The following is a 16,569-nucleotide window of genomic DNA, read 5'->3' on the forward strand; positions in this document are numbered from 1 at the left end:
ATGATGTGAAATAGCAAAAAAGTGATTAAACAATGCTTTGCTTGTAAAGCCAGTGAACCTATAAAAGTATTTAAAATGAAACCTAAAAAATATATAAATATTTATTTAATTTAAAAAAACAATACCCCACAAATGTGTCTTGGGTGCTGTTATGTAGTTTGCCTCCCACTCTCATACAAGAGTCAGTTGTAATGATAAACATACACAAAAGCATAATAAGCTTTAAAAAATATTTAATTAACAAAGGAACGCATTGAAAATTAAAATTTATTTTAAATCAACAAATAAGCATGAATATGGCATCAGATTAGTAAAAAACAGATGACTAAAACTCATACCAAAACTATTTTGCCACATAAACAACTAATAACTTTTCATGGTTGGTATGTTGGTATTTGTAGTTTAATGATATGTATTGCCTTTTTCAGGATTAAAGAAATTCAGGTCAATCAGTCTAACAGCAGGAACATCTCATAGAGATATATCTCATGTCATCATAAACATTAAGGATTATAAACCAGTCTGGCTGATTTCATAACATGATAGAAAACTAAGGCAATGAAGAATAGTCTAATTAAGCATTAGAGACACCGTGTTTCACCAATTTATCAACCTCAGCTTAACGACTGGGTTTCTAACTCTTTTATTTAAGATTTATGCTACATTGATTTCTCACAGGGTTTATTGCTGTCCCAGCACAACTGAGCATAGAATAGGCTATAAATATCTTGCCTACGTGACCAAAATAAAAACTTGTATACGCCATCTAATCATCATTACGTTTCCTTAAATAAATTGTATTTCATGACATTTTCAAATCTCATTAGTATCACAGGTCCCTGGCCCTGTCAAAAAAGAGAGAAAACAATGCTTTGCTGCCATCAATCTTCTCACAGAGACTAATATTAGTAACTAGAAGAAAGATACTAAAGTAAGAAATCCCAGATTTCAGGAGCTGAGTAGGATAATATACCATGATTTCAATTTAAACTGCTGGCTTGAAAAGCATATATTTGTAATGAAATCCATGCAATCTCATCCCGGACTATAAAGTCAATTCATTTCTAGAGCATAGCAGAGCATTATGTCACAGAATCACGCAGAGTTTAGATGTGTGCCTTAAACTACGGTACACTTTTAGCCGTTCCTTTTTACTCTTTGTAGTTGGTCTGACCACCTTTTTGACCGCCGGCATGCTCTCAACGGCCCGTTTCTTGTGAGCACGATGTAGCAGGATTCTGTAGACCCCTGTGATGGAGCTCCTGCAGTCTTTCCCTTGGTTGTTGAGGATGTGTTCTGAGGTGATACCTAGTGTCTCCAGTGCCGCGTTTACCTCCATCTCTTCCTCCCCAAGGTCAGATGGATCCGTCTCCGCCAGGTACGATGGGTCTAGTTTAAAGGGCTCCATGGCGTGCGGGAAGTCCACAGGGAGCAGCCACTCACAGCCCATCATCTGCTCCACTGTACAACGCTCAGATGGTATGGGTTGCAGGATTCCCCGGATTAGCCTCTGGCACGCCTCTGGCACCCACAAGGGCAGGATGTAGGCCCCCTCCAGGATGCATCGCTTTAGTTTGGCCACAGTGTCCGCCCTGAACGGCATGGTGCATGTCACCATGAAAAACAGCATCACCCCCAAGGCCCAGATGTCTACAAAGACGCCAACGTAGTGCTCGTCTCGAAAGAGCTCGGGCGCCGCGTAAGGCGGAGAGCCACAGAACGTGTTGAGTGTCTCGCTGCGGCGGCTCAGGGTGCTAAAGCCAAAGTCCCCCACTTTGACACAAGAGCTGCTGGTGTAGAAGACGTTTTCTGCCTTCAGGTCGCGGTGGATGATGTTGTTTTCATGCTGTGGCAGAACAAGAAGGAATTATGCATTATGTAAGTGCCATCTACTTTCACGTCAAGTGTGATGTGGAAATCTGAAGCCTCCTATGCACATACACTGGGAATTGACTTTTTAGTGAGGACGCAGACATGTTGTGTCCAGCAGTTAAACTTTTGAAAGGAACAATATTTGCATTTTCATAGATTCTGGATTTTTCTTTGTGTCTTAAAACATGTTTGGCAGGGATGTGGATAAAAAAACACACATCTGGACCAAACAGAAATCAATGGGTAAGGGTGCTCCGATGGATCGGTCACTAGTTTGTTCGGTGGTCTCCATTAAGGAATATATGGATGTATGTTGATGGATAATCACAGACTGGAATATGTCAACTTTCACTCAATACTATTTCAAAACAACTTACATTTTTTTTTTCAAATGCTATAAAACTCAATAAGACACCCCAGAATTTTTGAAAGTAGAGATTTGTACTTGTCAAAGAGCATTGTGTGGAATCAATCATGTTTTTTTTATCATGGTATTTAAAAAAAGAAACATATATATATATATATAAATATATATTATTATTATATATATATAATATATATATATGTATATATATAGGAAAGCGGTCATCAGTCACTTAGACACAGAGACATAGGAAAAACAGGTTGAAAGAAATGGTAATTACCCTTTAATGGTCAATTTTGTAGTTATTTGTCAATTATCAGTGTAATAAAATCTTAAATAGGTTACATTCAGATTAAGATTTGGTTTTCTATTATTTTACTCGAACGTGCCACTTTAATATCAACTCATATGTACTAACCATGTGTTTAACAGCAGAGAGGATCTGAGCGAAGACGATCTTGCTATCGAGGTCAGAAAGTTTCCCCTCTGTAGTAATCTTTGTGTAGAGTTCCCCTCCCCCTGCGTACTCCATCACCAGGTGTAATCGGGACAACGTCTCCACCACCTAAAGGAGAAAAAGAACGACCAGAATGTCTGAGTGGATTTAAAGATCATGAAATCCGTTGGGCTGGATGAAGAGATCACAGAGAACAGACCCTTGGGACCAGATAAAGTTCATTCATTCATAAATCAATGTGAGTGCGTATGAGTCAAACCTCATAGAGGCGTATAATGTTGGGATGGTGGAGTTTCTCCATGCTAGAGATCTCTCTGGACAGCAGCCTCTGGGTCTTCTGATCCAGCTTGGTTTTGTCCAGGATCTTTATAGCCACTTTGTCTGGAGAGTCCGAGGGAGAACATTAAAGTCAATGACCAGTGGAAAAACAACTCATTTCTACAAAAAAGCCAGCTGTACAGATTATTTAAAAGCATGCCCAAATAAACAGCACTTCAGCTGATACTTAGATAGGGAAAATAATTATCAAAAATTCAACCATGACTTTAAAAAAAAAGAATCCAGGATACAAGTGGTCCCATTGTGTCTATTATCGTTAAAATAGTCCACTTTTCTGAGAAAGTATGCATTACATGTTACATAAACCTTATACAGGATAGACAATGTGCCCCTGGTTCCCCCCAGCTATCACAGAATTGCCCCTGAAGTGACCAAACCTGATGCTCTCCTCTAGATAACTTGATGGAGAATTAGCTGCCCTCAGAAACAAATGTTCTTGATTATGTTCTTCCAGGAGGTCAATTCTCACTTTAAGCCTTGAAAGTAAACTTTGCTTTCATAAAAAAAGGAATATAGCTCTTTTTTCCGTCCTACTGCGGTGACTTCAGGTCTTTTACGTTGAGAAGAAACCTTCAAGACGTACACAGTTTAAGAGCCAATGAAGATCAAAATACTTTACGTACTGTATATCAAATTCAAAACAACTGGTATCTTAACGGTATTCTGTTAAATGATTCATAAAGAGAAGTTAAATAGACCAGGTAACTGAATACAGAAAAGATCTTAAGAGACAAAATGGTGTTGAGATATCTAATTGTGCATCCATATGCATAATTCAGGCAGGTATTAGGCTCCCTTTCAGCTGTGACATAGCTTTCAATAGGAGCATTCAAAATGCATCACAGCTCATATTGTTTTTAGCGGACTAAATGATACCACACACACACACGCGCACGTGCACACACACACACACACACACACACACACACACACACACACACACACTAGAGATAAAATCCTAAAAACATAGACACATAGAGAGAGAGTGCCATACACGTATTCTCCTCCCTCTCTTCAGCCTTTGATGAGGCATGCAACAATTTTAGCCGTCGCTACGGAAACTGGAGATCTCTAATCAATCCATCTGTTCAAGGGCAGCAGACAGTCTGTCTCTTCGTGGCTGAATCAGCCCCCTGGCAAGGCACACATCGCTGTGTTAGTGGATTGCTACATAAAGACACACTTGTTGCAGCCCATTGATAGAAACAGCTCATCCGCCAAATTATCACTTAAATCGAATTAAAAGCCAGAGCGAATGTGAAGATGTCTATCTTTTAAAGATGGATATGCACTTTTGAACTGTTCTACAGGTACAACCAAAGTAATCTGAACCTGATCTTTAAAGATGGATGTGTTTTGACCTTTAGCAATGGCTATTTAGTCAAAGTCTACCTTCAACCACTGTAAACTGATGTTTTCCTGTACTTGTGTGCAGGTGTTTTAACAGTTGCGTTTCACTGATGTCTCTTAATTTCCTACCTTTGGTGAGGGCGTGGATTCCTAGCTTGACATGGGAGAAATTTCCGCAGCCAATCTCTCCTCGAATTTTGTAGAAGCCGATTCTTCTGCCCAAAGTCAGCTCACGGACCACCCTGTGACCAGATTACATAACACAAGATGTAACACTAAATATTCTTTGTGATATACTACAGTGGAGCCAAGTCAAAAGAGCAAATAGAAATACAACACGTAGTGATTCTAAAATAACTTACAGCCATAAAGGACATAAAAAAGGGGGTTAATGCTTCATCTCTTGACCCCTACCTTTCATCCTGGCACATATCCAGGTTCAGCCTTTCCAGTGGAGTGAGGCGGCGGACGGTGGCTCCCTCGTCGTCTGTGTTGATGTCTGAGCTGTCCTGGCGGCTCCAGCGGGTGTACCTGTGGCCGCCAGCGACCCCAGCTGTGCCTCTAACGGAACCACCGACGGAGTCTCCGTTAGACTCCCCGGTCTCTGCCCCAGAAACCGAGATGCTCCCACCAGTGCCTGCTACCCCCGGCACCCTAGAGCCTGCTGTCCCAGCCCCAGCTTCAGCCCCCTCTGGGCTGCTGTCAAAGGGGCAGACGGCAGTCATCCTGCAAGGGACGCCCAGGGTTGTGTGGGCTTAGCTCATGGCTAGGGGTGGTGGAGGACTAGATGCCCAATTAGAAATAATTATATATTCTTTTTGTGGCCCATTGCACAATGATTGATGCTCCTACATTATGCAAGTGCCTTTTCAAATCTACCCCTTTAAACTAAAACTAAAAGGCAAGAAATAAAACTGCTTTAGTAACATATTTGGTGCTACTTCTATTTATCTGCATTGCAAAATATCATACATTTATTTTAAGACCACAGCAATACATGTTTTATTTTCATTGTCTAATTATACCAGATTGATGGATTTGCAAAAGTTACATAGCTAGCAGCAATACAAAAATAATAATTTTTATACTATCATAGATACAATATCATAAATTTGATATAAAAGTTGATTTAGAGTAAATTCACTGGGACAAAAACCTTGACTTACCTTCAGACGTGTGAGGCATTTAGATGGTAAATTCTTACAGTGTCCATAATTATTTCTATTGTACAGAACCTCCGGTCTGTGGACCCAAGCACATGCTGCATCCAGGATTTCCCAAATCTGCTGCAGCTGCATGCAATGGACTATCAGTTTATCATCTGAAGCTTGGTGAAGTTGTAGTCTTGTTGCATTTCAAGAATGCCAGGAGTTGAAACTTTAGATTTCCTTATGTGAAGCTGTCAAAGAAAAAGTGAAGAGGCTGGAGATCATGTGTTAGTACATTCCCTCTCACTGTCGTCTCTTGCTGAAGAGGTCTGCGGAGCTTCAATGGGCTCTTTTGAGTCTCCAGGGTATAAATAGGCCACAGGTTGAGGAGGAGGGAAGAGGAGATGGATAGGGGGGGTTGGAGGAAAGAGGTTGAACAGATGATAGTGTCAGGGAAGCAGCCATGGGGCGTTCAGTGAGACAACCTGGAATGAAGCACAAGAGAGATACAAAAAATTCTTTATGTATACTTTGGTAACCCTCCATGTCCTGTTTAATGTCTAGTTATTGTGTTGTAATCTGTTTTATTTTTTATGGGTTATTACCTACTGGTACCTTTGTCACAATATTTATCATTTGGCAATTGTGTAGATTTTTTTATGGGTCAAGAATCTGTTCAAAACCATGGAATACATATTGTGTAACCGTACATATACTAGACTTTGTGTGCACATGTCAACAAAAGCGTGCCTGTGCAGTATCTGCTTGAGTGTCTGTTAATGTGTATTGTAATTAGGCCTGGGTATATCGCTTAAAATTGACCAATACCAAAACCGAGAATTAAATACTGGTTCCTGAACGACTTTTTTCGATTCCAATTTCATATTTAAAATCAATTTTAACAAAAAGAAATTACAACATTACGGTACAAATCTCTTTTTTTCAGTTGCATTTCAGTTATGCGACGCACACTGTAGTCAAGGCTGTCAAAATACAATAACACACACACGTGAGCCCTGTCTTTGGGCAAAATCAATTTGCATAAGGTATTGTGTTTCTCCTGCATGCGTCTACAACCTATAACATTATACAGCCAATCGCAAGCCTTGTTAGATCCTGGTACATGCATGCTGCATGCTTATTGGCTCACTGACGCTAATGAGACTTACTCCCTAGGTATTAAAATTTGGTGGTTTTCAATCCTCGATACTATGGAAGTAATTTGGTCGCTGTCTTCAAGTGCTAACCCAGTGCTAATAGTAATGCTTACTTAATTTAGCTTGAGCCCTGCTCCAAGAGCGATGCAGGCTTAGGTTGTCATGAGAGTCACAATAAACAAATCAGAGATCCTCATTGCTTTCTACCACCAAGACAATACTTACAACCCGAATACCTTGATCCATTTATAATGGAGAGCAGGCGTAATGTCTCTCACTTCCTCATGTGTGTATGGTACAATACGTAGCCTATGTGTATTTAAATAGGTGATGATTGCATGCTGCTCACATAAGAAAGCCCTAACATTGTCCTATGAGAGGAAAATGTTAAGATGAACCCTGATTTTGCAGACATACAGTGTACTGTGTATTTTCTATAATACCAAGTGTAAACTTAAAAAATCCAAATATAAATAAAAACTGAAGGACGGTGTACTTTCAACCAGCCAAACAAGTCAATTGTTCAACCTGACACCTGAATGAAAAATACCACAGAGAATGGCATGTATACAAACAGTATACTTCATCTGTACTACGATCTACAGCCTTCCCAGTATTTAATCTGTCAAGTGTTGCCACAGTAACAGTTTGAACTCATGTGGCAATTGAGCTGTCTAATGTTGCATTAAAAGGGAAATAATGGCAATCTACAACTCCAAAAGTTTGAATTTATCCAACAGGAACTGCCTTAGTCGCCGTAGCCTGATAAAGATTTACCCTTTTTGTTGTCCAAAAACTATTAAAAACTATTTTAAAAAAAACATAGCACTGGCTGTAAACGTTTTCAATTATGATGAACATTCAGTTCAATTTTATTTATAGTTTCAATTCATAACAAGAGTTATCTCGAGACACTTTACAGATAGAGTAGGTCTAGACCACCTCTATAATTTACAAGGACCCAACAGTTCTAGTAGTTCCCTCCAGAGCAAGCAACAGTTCGACAGTGGCGAGGAAAAACTCTTTTAGGAAGAAACCTGGGACAGCCCAGGGTCTTAGGCGGGGTCTTACCCCACAGTTGGGGTTGAAATGAAAATGGGGAAAAAATTTCCAGTAAAAAAATAAAGGAACAGGCCCAAAAAAGTTGATTTTTCGTATTTTAAGGCAGAGCAAAGGCCCTAGCCTTTGGGCCCCCCGAGCGTAGCGGACCAGGCAAAAAAGGGGACGTGTAGCGGACGGGGAAGCAAGACGGTTTTGCAGGCTTTTACAGGGCTACAGGGGAAAACCCCAAACGGTGCAGGAAATTTTTCAAACGTAAGGAAGTTGAGGCCCTTTTTCAAAAGTGTCCCGGACTGTAGCCCCAAAAGCAGGGCATTGCACAACGTTACCGGACGTCCGGGTGGACGAACCGGGCATCGCAGGGACATATAGCAAACGGGGAGCCGGCGTGACAGGACCAGCGGGCATCGCAAGGGCGGGGGGCAACGTTAGCCCGGACCTGTATCGGACGTTACGGCACGCAGGACTTACGGATGGGGGGCAGGCCTCTAGCAGGACCTTTTTAGCAAGGAAAAGGACTCTAGCAGGACGGCTACAACGTGTACAGGACTTGCAGCGGCCTTTTTACCTTTCAGGGCGTTAAGCCTTATCACTTTCAAATTTCGGGGATTGCAGGGCCTGACAGACGGTGAAAAACATGTACGGCCTACAGGGGATTGCGGGGTTTGCAAAAACTTATAGGGCCTGACAAAAAACCCGGGGTTCCCCCGGGGATTGTCAAAGGGCGGGACAGGGGCGGGTAGTGGAAAGTAGCCGGGGCGTTCCCGGGGATTGCACGGCCCTGTAAAAAGGACTGGGATTTGGAAAAGAGCAAGGGCTTTTCGGCTTTCCAGGCGGGACAAGACCTTTAAAGGCACAGGCCCGGTGGAGAAGGGCATCGCAGGAACGGATGCAATTGTACCGGACTGACAGGGCCACAGGGCATCGCAAAGGGCGGGGTAGCAAGTTGCCCGGGCCGGGGGCCGGGCGTTAAGGGAGGGGACTTAGCGGGGTTTTCAGGGGTTAGCAGGACTTTGCCGGGTTCATTGGGAGGACGGTTTTAGGGCTTTTACAGAAAATTCAGGGCATCGCAGGCGGTGCAGGGACTTTGTAGGACTTGACAGGACTTCCGCACCAAACTGAAACGGACGTGACAGGCTTTGGGGGGCTGCCCCTCTAAAGGGGGGGGATTTAGCGGCCCGTGCAAAAACGGGTCAGAGGGTTTAGGGGGATTCCCGGGGGCATGTAAAAGACAAGAGGGCAGGGGGCCTGTACAGACCTTTTTCACGGTAGCCTTTTGAAACGTGCAGGCTTGCGGGGTTTTCGGCGTACGGGACAGAAAAGGACATGACGGACTTTACGGGCTTGCGGCTTTTGGAAGTCAGATTTCAGGGCACAGACCGCATTACAGGGGGGGGCGGACGCAAAGGGGAGGACTAGCGGGCGGTACGGACTTGCGGGACTTACGGGGCATCGCGGCGGTACGGGATTTTGCAGGCCCTTTGGCGACGGAGCGGGGAGTTACGGACGTTTACAGGAAGGTAGCGGGCTTTGGGGGCATTGCGGACTTTCCAGGACTTGTAGCAGTTGGGGGAAAAGAGGGGGGGGGGTACCCAACTTTAGCGGACTGCGGGACGCAGGATTTACGGACGGAAATGGATTTTAGCGGGACTTCAGGGCATCAAAAAACGTGTAGCGGACGTGTACGGGACGTGTAGGGGCCCCAGGGATCGCAGACTATAGCAGACGGTAGGGGGACAGTACCCCGGGACGTTACGGGCACGCAGACTGTACGGTGTTCAGGGCATTCAGGACTGTAGCAGGCCCCCTTTAGCAGGGCGGGACTTCGGCCCGGATGTGGGCCGACAACACAGGGACCAAACAGGCGGAAAACAACACGGACATTGCGGGGCATCGCAGGCCGTGTAGCAGGACGTGACGGCGTGTGGGACTTGCGGGCATCATGAACGTTACAGGACGTGTACAGGACTAAGACTGTAGCGGACATGTGGGAGTACGGGCAGGGTAGCCAAGACTTAAAGGGGCTCGCGGGGGGACGTGTACAGGACCTGTTTCAGATGTCGGACTGTACGGGACATAGCCGACTGTAGCAGACTTTCGACTTTTCGATTTGCGCAGCTTCAGGCATCGCAGACGTGTACGGGATGCTCTGTAGCTCTTTTAATTCCGCCACACAACCTCCGGGGTCCCCATATGCTCCTACACCCCAATTTTATTATTACCTTTGGCTGAAAAGGTCTCCTTTTTAATTTTTGAAAAAACATACGTGTCCCATTAAAATAAAATTAAACATATCTCAAATGAATTTTCTTGGTAGTGAGTGTGACTGTCAGGATAGGATTAGAAAAATCAGACCAGAATATTCTCATCACACTTTGTTTTTGGAAATGTAAAAACTCAAAAAGGCATCCAGTTTTTAAAAAAATTTAGTTTTTTTCAGAAAAAGGGACTGTCATTCTATGCCATAGGCAGGAAAAAATGGTTCTTATGAAAATGGGGGCTTTGGAATTGTTTTTCTCTCCGTTTCAGTTTAAAAAATAATCTTTATTAAGCCCGCTAGGGAAAAACAAAACAATTTTTTCCTTTGTGAACACCTCCCAAACCCTTTAACCCCTTCCGCCTCGCGCCTGAAAATTTTTCCTTGACTGGGGCCTAAAAGGGCTTCTAAAAAGCCCGGCCTTCCCTCCTACGCCCAAAACACAAGCCCCGATACCACCTTTTTATAATTTTAAATAAAAGAAAAGGGCAACCAGCAGAAAAACTCAATAATGAGGGAAAGAGGGAAAAGGGTTTTGGGACAAATCACCCCAGGAATTATATTTTGCTGTACATCAAAAGGTTCAATCCTTTTTTTTCCCAATATCTACATTCTTCTCTTATAATATGGGGTATCTCTTAAATCTCAACAAAAGTGAGACACATCTGCCATTTTAAAAAAACTAATGGATCTACTGATAAATTTCTTTATGAGAATACTTTTCCCCAAAGGGGCCAAGACAAATAAAGGGAATCAGAGCTATGTGCTTTGCTTCCTGGATAACAGAAGTACCGGTTTTCTTGGGATGGAAACAGCCGAGCTTGTTGGCTTTTTTTTATGCTGAATTGGGGGTTTTGCTGGGAATGGGGGTCAAGAAGAGCATGCAGTGCCATTTTAAAAAGTTATACAGTCTGCTTTAGCCCCCCAATTCACAATCACGGGTTTTTTAAAAAAAAAAAAAAATCCCCCAAAATCCCGACCACATATTCACTGTTTCCAAAAATCTCTGTCCACATGAAAATGCAAAAAACACAACTGCAGCACTCTCAAGAGCCATGCCAACAAGACTGGTGGTGATAGAACATGAGAAAAGAAGAATAAGAAGATATTGGCCAATCAGAAGCCTGAAAAAAAAGGTGTTACCTGAAGACTAGAAGTCCAATGTTCTTGTCTAAGAGCGGGCGCAGCGTTTTATTATGTAGCGGAATTAGTAGTGTCATTCTGACGCTTCTGTTACACAACACAATGGAAGAGTAACTGTACTATGTGTATTATGTGTAATGTATGTAACGTACTCTATGTAAAAAGTCCTGCAAGTCACCAGTACTATTATGGCCATGTCTGCCAATGCAAGAAATGCCTCACAAAAGGAGATAACGGGGCATACTCTGACAATACAAGCCAAAAGTCCCTTTATACACAACAGTTTTTAAAAGTCTTCACCCTGGCCGGAGTTTCCCAAAAGGTCCGTTCACAGTGACCTAAAACGCTGTTTGTGTGGTGTTGACAAAAGGCCAAAAGCGCATGGAAAAAGATCAAAAAATACCCATGTACGTATAGACTAGGCCTCAGAGTACCTGTTTTAATTATGTGCGCGAGCAGGCTGATGGAGTCATACATCGGACCTACACCAAAAACACACACGCACACACACACACACACACACACACACACACACACACACACATATACACGCACACACACAAAGACTGAAAGAGCACCAGTGGAAGAATCAGAAACTTCATCATACGGTACGTCAAGAAAAATTACCAAATGAACTGGTTACAGCTTCATAAAATGGGAGATTGTGGGGTATACCCAAAGCACGCTGAACAGATTATATATCATTTGGCTTGGAAACTCATTAGGTCCCCAAGGAGGAGCTGGAAAACATTGGTGAGGACAGGGACCTTGCTTACATTAGCCTGGTGCTACCGTGATCTGGCATTGGCTTAGCGGCGGAAAATGGATGGATGTATCTGGTCTTCCCACCTTTGCTGTTTAAATAAAAGACAGATGCACCATTCAAAAACTCACTCAATTTATACAGTACACTGCTTACTACAAACAGGTGCAGTGCCCTTCATAAGCAAAAAACACTATCAGCTTTGCAAAGTACGGGTCCCTACTCACCAGACAGTCAATCATTCGTCTAAGGATCCCTAAAGAGAAGGAGTAGGGTTTGCCTACCATCACTATAGCATCAGCAGCCTCTTCCTCCACTGACACTCCAACAACGGAAAACAAAAGAGCCCATCCACAGCAGCTGTGCATCAAGAATTAGACATGTCTTTGTCTATAGTCTGACAAGGTAAACGAGCAGAGGAGCTGTTTCTCACATCACAAGCTATGAAACATCCATCTGTACAGGAGTTTGTCCTCTCTGCTTTGTCTCTTAAAAAACTCCCTCGTTCCCCCATTCCCTCCTTCCGCCTGTGCTTGTATCACATTCTCTCTTTTTTTTTACTGCCGTTATGCATTCGGGCACAACGCACACACATCCAAACACCCTTTGCACGAGCACGTAAATGCATACATACAAGTGTGCTCGCTGCTCGCACAGACAGCGAGCCCTGTCCACACAAAGCTCCCAGTGTGTTAATTGAGACGCACGGCTGAGAAGAATAAAGAGCTCACCAGTGAAAGAGCGGCGACAATGAAGACCACAGGCCCTAGGAACGGAGGGGCAGGCCTCTCTGGAATCTATGGGCCAAATATTTCCACAATTCCAAAGAAACAAAACAGATTGACCTCTAAATTCTCTCCCCCTGACACACACACACACCTTTTCAAAAAGAAATCCAAACCATAGTGCCTCAGGCTTCGATGGATGCACTGAAACTACAACACTTCGATTATATCTGGCATTGCAAATGGTCAACTGAACTCAATGAGTAGGACACTGTGCAACTTGTTTCACTATTGTTTTTATTCATATATTGTATTACTTTTGATCTGTTTATGTAGCATGACTACTACTGTAGTAGTGAAACAAATGTACAGTACAGTACAGTACACACTGTTATGCCCTATGCCTGACAATGCAGAATCTGCACCATACTATACAGCTCCTAATACATCTTGGAGAGAGAGAGCAAGAGAGCTAGAGAGTCTCTGAGGCCTTAACAAAGTTACCATGACACTGCATGCAGGGAGCACAACAACATTCAGTAGCCTAACGGTGTAGACACTGTTAATGCTGATGGTTCGAATCTAAATTTGGTCGACTACTTCCTGCTTTAAAGAGCCTTTTGAGTTCCGTTTTTATCCGCTGTCAGCGCTTCAAAGAGGTTCGCATCAGAGGAAGAACACACAAAGCGCAACGTTTCATGTGCTCTGACTGATTGACCATCAAACGAATAACAATCAAAAAACTATTTCATTCAGGCGACAGGAAACAGATCCCATCCATCCATCCATCCATCCATCCATCCATCCATCCATCCACACCCGCTTATCCGGTATCGGGTTGCAGGGTCAGCAGCTCCAGCAGGAGACCCCAAACTTCATATTAACCCTCATGTTGTCCTCGGGTCAAATTGACCCGTTTTCCTATATCAATGTTCTTTTTAACTACCCAAAATAACATGACTGAGTCCACACAACGCTCTTTGCCAAGCACAAATTTCTACTTTCATGAATTTTGGGGTGTCTTATTCAATTTTATAGCATTTAGAGAGAAAAAATAGCTTTTGTTGATATATTCCACTCTGTGATTATCCATCAACATACAGTATATTTCTTTACTTTTAGTCTAAATAATTCCTTATTTCTGCTTTTCTAGCTCAAACATTAGGTTAATTTCCTATAAATTAGGTAATTGACCATAAATTCCAAAAATAACTGTAAAACTAAAGTTAATAATTTAGCGTTACATAGTGTTAATTGTCAAAAACATTGAAAAAAGTGTTAAAAAAAGGGACAAAAGCGTAAGAAAATGTTCAAAACATTGATTAAAAAGCGTCAACAAATATGTTGATTTTCAATTTGGACGGGAAGACAACACGAGGGTTAACCAGCTCCGACTGGGGGATCCCGAGGCGTTCCCAGGCCAGGTTGGAGATATAATCCCTCCACCTAGTCCTGGGTCTTCCTCGGGGCCTCCTGGACCACCCCCCCTAGGGAGGCCCCCAGGGGGCATCCTCACCAGAAGCCCGAACCACCTCAACTGGCACCCGAAAAGTGTTATTTTTTCCTTCATAAATATGGAAATAAATTCAGTTTCTAATCCAAGTACACGGAGAAGAATGAGTGAAAAACATTACTTTTCTAATACAATATGTTAAATATTACCTGGATATTTTGAAGTAGGCCAAAAGACACATTTCATGTAGCCTAGCTACAAAAAAACATGCATTATGGAGCATTCCAAGGCTCACTTTGATAAGACAAATCTAACAGCTGAATCATTTAAATGTCTCCTCTTAATTTAAAAAGCATATCATGGAAATAAATCAGTCAATGTGTATAACTTAACAGTTGTAGTTTCATTTCATTATAGCCACAGACAAGTATTGGAATCACTTGACAAAGTATATTGTTTTGATCTTGTAAATCTGTGTTGAACAATAACTCCTAAAAAGACAATCATGCACCATATCCCATCAGTCAAACTACCCTCAATGGGCCACAAACTGGATTATGACGGATAGCCTCCTGCATAAAGACACTTTTTTCTTTTTCTTTTTCTTTTTTTTTTAATAAAGACACATAAAATCTCATTAGAGTGCAAGAGGTGCTAAAAGTGCTAAACTCAGTGCGTCATGGTGCTTCTCCAAAGTCGATTGCGCGTGTGCGTAACTGCAGGTGATGCACTGGGCTCCTTTTCACATGTGATGCATTGAATTTATCGACATTGCAAAATGTGACTAAAATACAGTTTTTAAATAAAATATATATAATTCTATATAATAAATCCTTCTCGGTTCATAGGAAAAGCTCAGAGATTGAGACTGCTCGCGGTCGCCGTGTGTTTACACGTGTCGGTGATGTGTTAGTTAAATAATTATTTTGGGAAAACTTTTCAACCACGAACCTGATTTTGAGTAAACAGACATTGCAGTGCATGAGTGATTTGTCTATCGGTGTTCGATGACAGTCAACAGTTAACACCTCGATCGTCACCGCAGGGCGCGTTTCCCTCAATGATCCCACGAGCACAAAAACACCAGAGATGTTACATGTGTGAATCAGTCTTACCATGTGTATATCACCATGGGGCCCGTGGTGACAAGCTTTACACATCACGGCTAAATCATCTTCCTCCGGTTCCCGGTGACACTGATTCTGCAGCAGAGCTCTGAGACTGCGACCCGGTTCGCGATATTACGAATCCCGCTACGGCCACGCCAGGACCCGCCCTTCAATAGCATTCAAACACTACTATTCGCCAGGCGTCCATGTTTACATGTACAGGCCCTATCCCCTGACCAATCCCCTAACCGTGTTGCTTTCGAAGGGCGGGACTTGGCGTGGCCATCGTGGGATTGGTCGTTTTAACTGTCTATGTTTTGCACCCGGTTGAGTCTGTTGTGGAGGAAACCCGCTCGCCTGGCAGGTGAAACGACCAATCGGTGCGGGCTGGGGGAGTCCTCGTGCATCTGTTATCCAATCAGAAGCGAGAATTACAACTCGAGCCGCAAGATCGCTTCAGTTCAGTACCACAGGAGCTGTCCAGAGCGCAATACAACAAATTATACTATGTTCACGCCAAGACTAGTCCATGGCGTCCATACGTACATGTACAAGTCATAGACCGTTACAAATAATAATAATAATAATTTAATAAATATATATGTCTCTATACGGGGGGACATGGCGTGTCCAGCGCAGGAGACGGTAAGACTCACACAGGTAACCTAGTCTGTGCGTGTAGTCACGCACCATGGTCACCTGCCAGGCTATTAGCACAGCAGCGGATCCGGTTCAAGGAGGGGTCAGGGGACCGAGGTGTCAATGTCTCAAGCTATTCTCGTGTGTGTGTGTGTCTAGGTCTACTTTCGAGCCTTCCCCAGGTCTCCCTCTGCGGATGGAGCTTGCTCAGCTGTCCTGGAGATAACTGTGACTAGATTTTCAAGATCAAGAATGAAAGTTTAGTGGGAACTGATCACCTTTGATTCATAATGTCCATTTCTGAAATGCAGATTCTTGACAATCACAAGCATTTCAAAGTTGTGACTATATGCATACATGCTGTACACATGGCAGACAGGATTAGAGACTATGGACTAGGACTATCTAGAGAATTGCAGTTTGACTGCTTTGGTGTTTAGGCTATTTATTATTGACATGCTTGGTTTATGAGCGTTGGTCTGCATTACACCAACTTCCTCAAAACTATATTGATTTTTTTGTATCCACTTGGGGGCAGTGGAAACGAGCTGCTGTAAACAAAACACATAATCAGTCACTTTATGAAGTGGTGAGGGCAAAGCAAGGGCTAAGAAAAACTGTTTACACATCCGGCAAATATGGAGCAGGTTTCAGGAAGAAGAAAAAACTAATCCTGAAGGCATAATAATTTTAAGAGCATTTCTAAATGTATATATATAACCCTCTGAGTTGTT

The 16,569-nt window shown here is 42.8% G+C and overlaps 1 protein-coding gene and 1 long non-coding RNA gene across 3 annotated transcripts in view; both read right to left on the reverse strand.

The window, feature by feature from the left end:
* Positions 1-16,569, reverse strand: part of LOC116689561 (uncharacterized) — a 414,017-nt gene that overhangs the window by 268,247 nt on the left and 129,201 nt on the right. The gene's annotated exons all lie outside the window — the stretch shown is intronic.
* nim1ka (NIM1 serine/threonine protein kinase a) lies at positions 305-15,464 on the reverse strand. Of its 2 annotated transcripts, none has more exons than XM_032516102.1 (7): positions 15,203-15,464; positions 5,549-6,015; positions 4,797-5,108; positions 4,512-4,624; positions 2,953-3,074; positions 2,655-2,801; positions 305-1,846 (listed from the first exon to the last, which is right to left on the reverse strand). In XM_032516102.1, the coding sequence occupies exons 3-7, from the start codon at positions 5,105-5,107 to the stop codon at positions 1,088-1,090; spliced, it is 1,452 nt and encodes a 483-aa protein (XP_032371993.1). In that variant the 5' UTR covers position 5,108; positions 5,549-6,015; positions 15,203-15,464; the 3' UTR covers positions 305-1,087. The 2 variants fall into 2 exon arrangements, with proteins under 2 accessions (XP_032371993.1, XP_032371992.1); XM_032516101.1 differs by having other exon boundaries at positions 4,797-5,165.

This window comes from Etheostoma spectabile, chromosome 5 (assembly GCF_008692095.1).
Source record: "Etheostoma spectabile isolate EspeVRDwgs_2016 chromosome 5, UIUC_Espe_1.0, whole genome shotgun sequence".
Taxonomy (NCBI): domain Eukaryota; kingdom Metazoa; phylum Chordata; class Actinopteri; order Perciformes; family Percidae; genus Etheostoma; species Etheostoma spectabile.

What these genes read in the sequence shown, in the direction of transcription:
- nim1ka (XM_032516102.1), bottom strand. Translation starts at nt 5,107, where the DNA reads ATGACTGCCGTCTGCCCCTTTGACAGCAGCCCAGAGGGGGCTGAAGCT. An exon ending in AATCCACGCCCTCACCAAAG is followed by an intron (nt 3,075 to 4,511) that starts GTAGGAAATTAA and finishes CGGACTCTCCAG; the next exon opens with ACAAAGTGGCTATAAAGATC. An exon ending in TCTCTGCTGTTAAACACATG is followed by an intron (nt 1,847 to 2,654) that starts GTTAGTACATAT and finishes GTTCTGCCACAG; the next exon opens with CATGAAAACAACATCATCCA.